Here is a 1,970-nt window from a genome sequence, read left to right as displayed (position 1 = left end):
CTTCTTCTTCTTCTTCTTCTTCTTCTTCTTCTTCTTCTTCTTCTTCTTCTTCTTCTTCTTCTTCTTCTTCTTCTTCTTGTCTTCTCTAAATTTCCTCCTCCTCCTCCTCCTTCTTGTTCTTCTTGTCTTCTCTAAATTTCCTCCTCCTCCTCCTCCTTCTTCTTGTCTTCTCTAAATTTCCTTCTTTTTGTTCTTCTTCTTCTTCTTCTTCTTCTTCTTCTTCTTCTTCTTCTTCTTCTTCTTCTTCTTCTTCTTCTTCTTCTTCTTCTCTTCTTCTTTTCTTCTTCTTCTTGTCTTCTCTAAATCTTCTTCTCCTTCTCCTTCTCCTTCTTCTTCTTCTTTTTGCAGCACCAGGGATCAAATTCAGAACCTTGTGCTTGCTAGGCAGGCACTTATGCCACTGAACTATATCCCCAGATCTTTTTTACTTTTCTTTTCTTTCTTTTTTTTTTTCTTTTTTTGATTCAAGGAAAAAAAAAATCAGGATTGAAGGGTTTGGGAGGAATGGTTAAGATAATGCAAGTAAGTCTACTTTCAAGCATATCATTCCCAAACGTAGGCATTTGGTTGTGACAATTAGACTAGATGATTCTTTTACAAGTCTGCATACAGGATTTTTTTTTTTTTTTAAGAAAAGCAAACCAGGATCACAGGGAGACAGAGCTATACATTTAAGAAACTCATTGTGGAGGTGCTCAGGTGCAAAATGATTGGGTGACAGGCAAATTATGGAGTCGGAGTCCAGAGGACTTAAATGGTCCTAAGGAAGGTCAATTTGTCACATCCATTGAGTGCTGTCAGGCACGTAGGCAGACCCTGCAGTACATACTGCTCTCACCAGATAACATCCTTTGGCCTCAGGGAACTAATGCTGAGGTACGGGTGGAGCAAATCAATACACTATACCAGGCTGACAAACAGAAAAAATGAAAGCAGGGGACGGTAACAGCACTCTAGAGGGGACGGTTCTGAGTGCTCTGGCTGATGACGTCAGAATAAGGGAAGCTGTAGGGCCCTCGAGGAGAAAGAAGAGCCTTCCAGAGTGCGGCCCAGAGGCAAGGCCCGAGGAAGAGGTCAGGTGTGACAGGTGTGCCTGTGTGTGTGTGTGTGTGTGTAGGGTGTGCAGGAGATCATAAGACTTCGGAAGGTGAGGTCATTTTAGGGAAGGCCCAACAGACGCTTTTAAGGAGCTGAGATTTTACTGCGAGGGAACTGGGGACGCAGTGCAGCGCAGGAGACGCGGTCCGGTCTGCGGTGGAGCATGCACTTAAGCAGGAGAAAGCTGGGGACCGGTTTAGGAGGCTCTTGCCGACTGGGAATCCCACCTTTTCGTTTTCGGACTCAACGCCTTCCAGGTACTCTGTCCGCCCCAAATTTGAGTTTTGAGGTGCTGGGAAGGTCGTTGGAAGCTACAGAGCGCGCCAGTCACGGAGAAAGTTTTCCAGGAATGTCCTGGAAGCTCACTTATAACCTCTAGTGATGGTTTCATTAGCATTAAAAACAGATCCAGGAACTACTCTCCAGCACCGGGACCCTGGGCGCCCGTGCAGAGCCAACCCCAACGGGTCGTCCAGCCGCGGGCAAGTCTTCCAACCTCCCGCAGATGCAGTTATTTCACCTGTAAAGTGGGGCTAAGCCGTCTGGCTGCCTAACAGCACCAAGTGCGATGAAAAGTGGGGCTAAGCCGTCTGGCTGCCTAACAGCACCAAGTGCGACCACTGGAAGGCTCCTTCCAGACTTCATTATCTTCTCCGCGCGGCGGGAGAGCCGGGTGGAGCTCAGCAGCTGGGGCTGGCCCCGCGCCGCCCTCCCGGCCCTTCCGCGGAGCGCCAAGCGCGCGTCTGCCGGGTCCGCCGCCGCCGGCTCGCTCTCTCTCACCTGGCGCTCTCCGCGGAGTGCGGCGGAGGGAGGCGCTGCCACCCGGCCACGTGCGGCGGACCTTCCCGGACTCGCGCTCCGCGGCCGGACTG

At 50.3% G+C, this 1,970-nt stretch overlaps 1 protein-coding gene and 1 pseudogene across 1 annotated transcript in view; one reads left to right on the top strand and one right to left on the bottom strand.

Annotated features, from left to right (window-relative positions):
* Window positions 1-279, bottom strand: LOC101591837 (annotated as a pseudogene).
* A 957-nt stretch (window positions 280-1,236) lies between these two features.
* Pdlim1 (PDZ and LIM domain 1) overlaps window positions 1,237-1,970 on the top strand; it is a 47,181-nt gene continuing 46,447 nt past the window's right edge. Inside the window, exon 1 of the mRNA XM_023709031.1 lies at window positions 1,237-1,355. Within this exon, the coding sequence (XP_023564799.1) occupies window positions 1,262-1,355 (94 nt within the window). The 5' untranslated portion in view covers window positions 1,237-1,261. The remainder of the gene's footprint in view (window positions 1,356-1,970) is intronic.

This window comes from Octodon degus, unplaced genomic scaffold, assembly GCF_000260255.1.
Source record: "Octodon degus isolate 3935 unplaced genomic scaffold, OctDeg1.0 scaffold00010, whole genome shotgun sequence".
Classification (NCBI taxonomy): domain Eukaryota; kingdom Metazoa; phylum Chordata; class Mammalia; order Rodentia; family Octodontidae; genus Octodon; species Octodon degus.
This window is presented reverse-complemented; position numbering and strand designations above follow the sequence as displayed.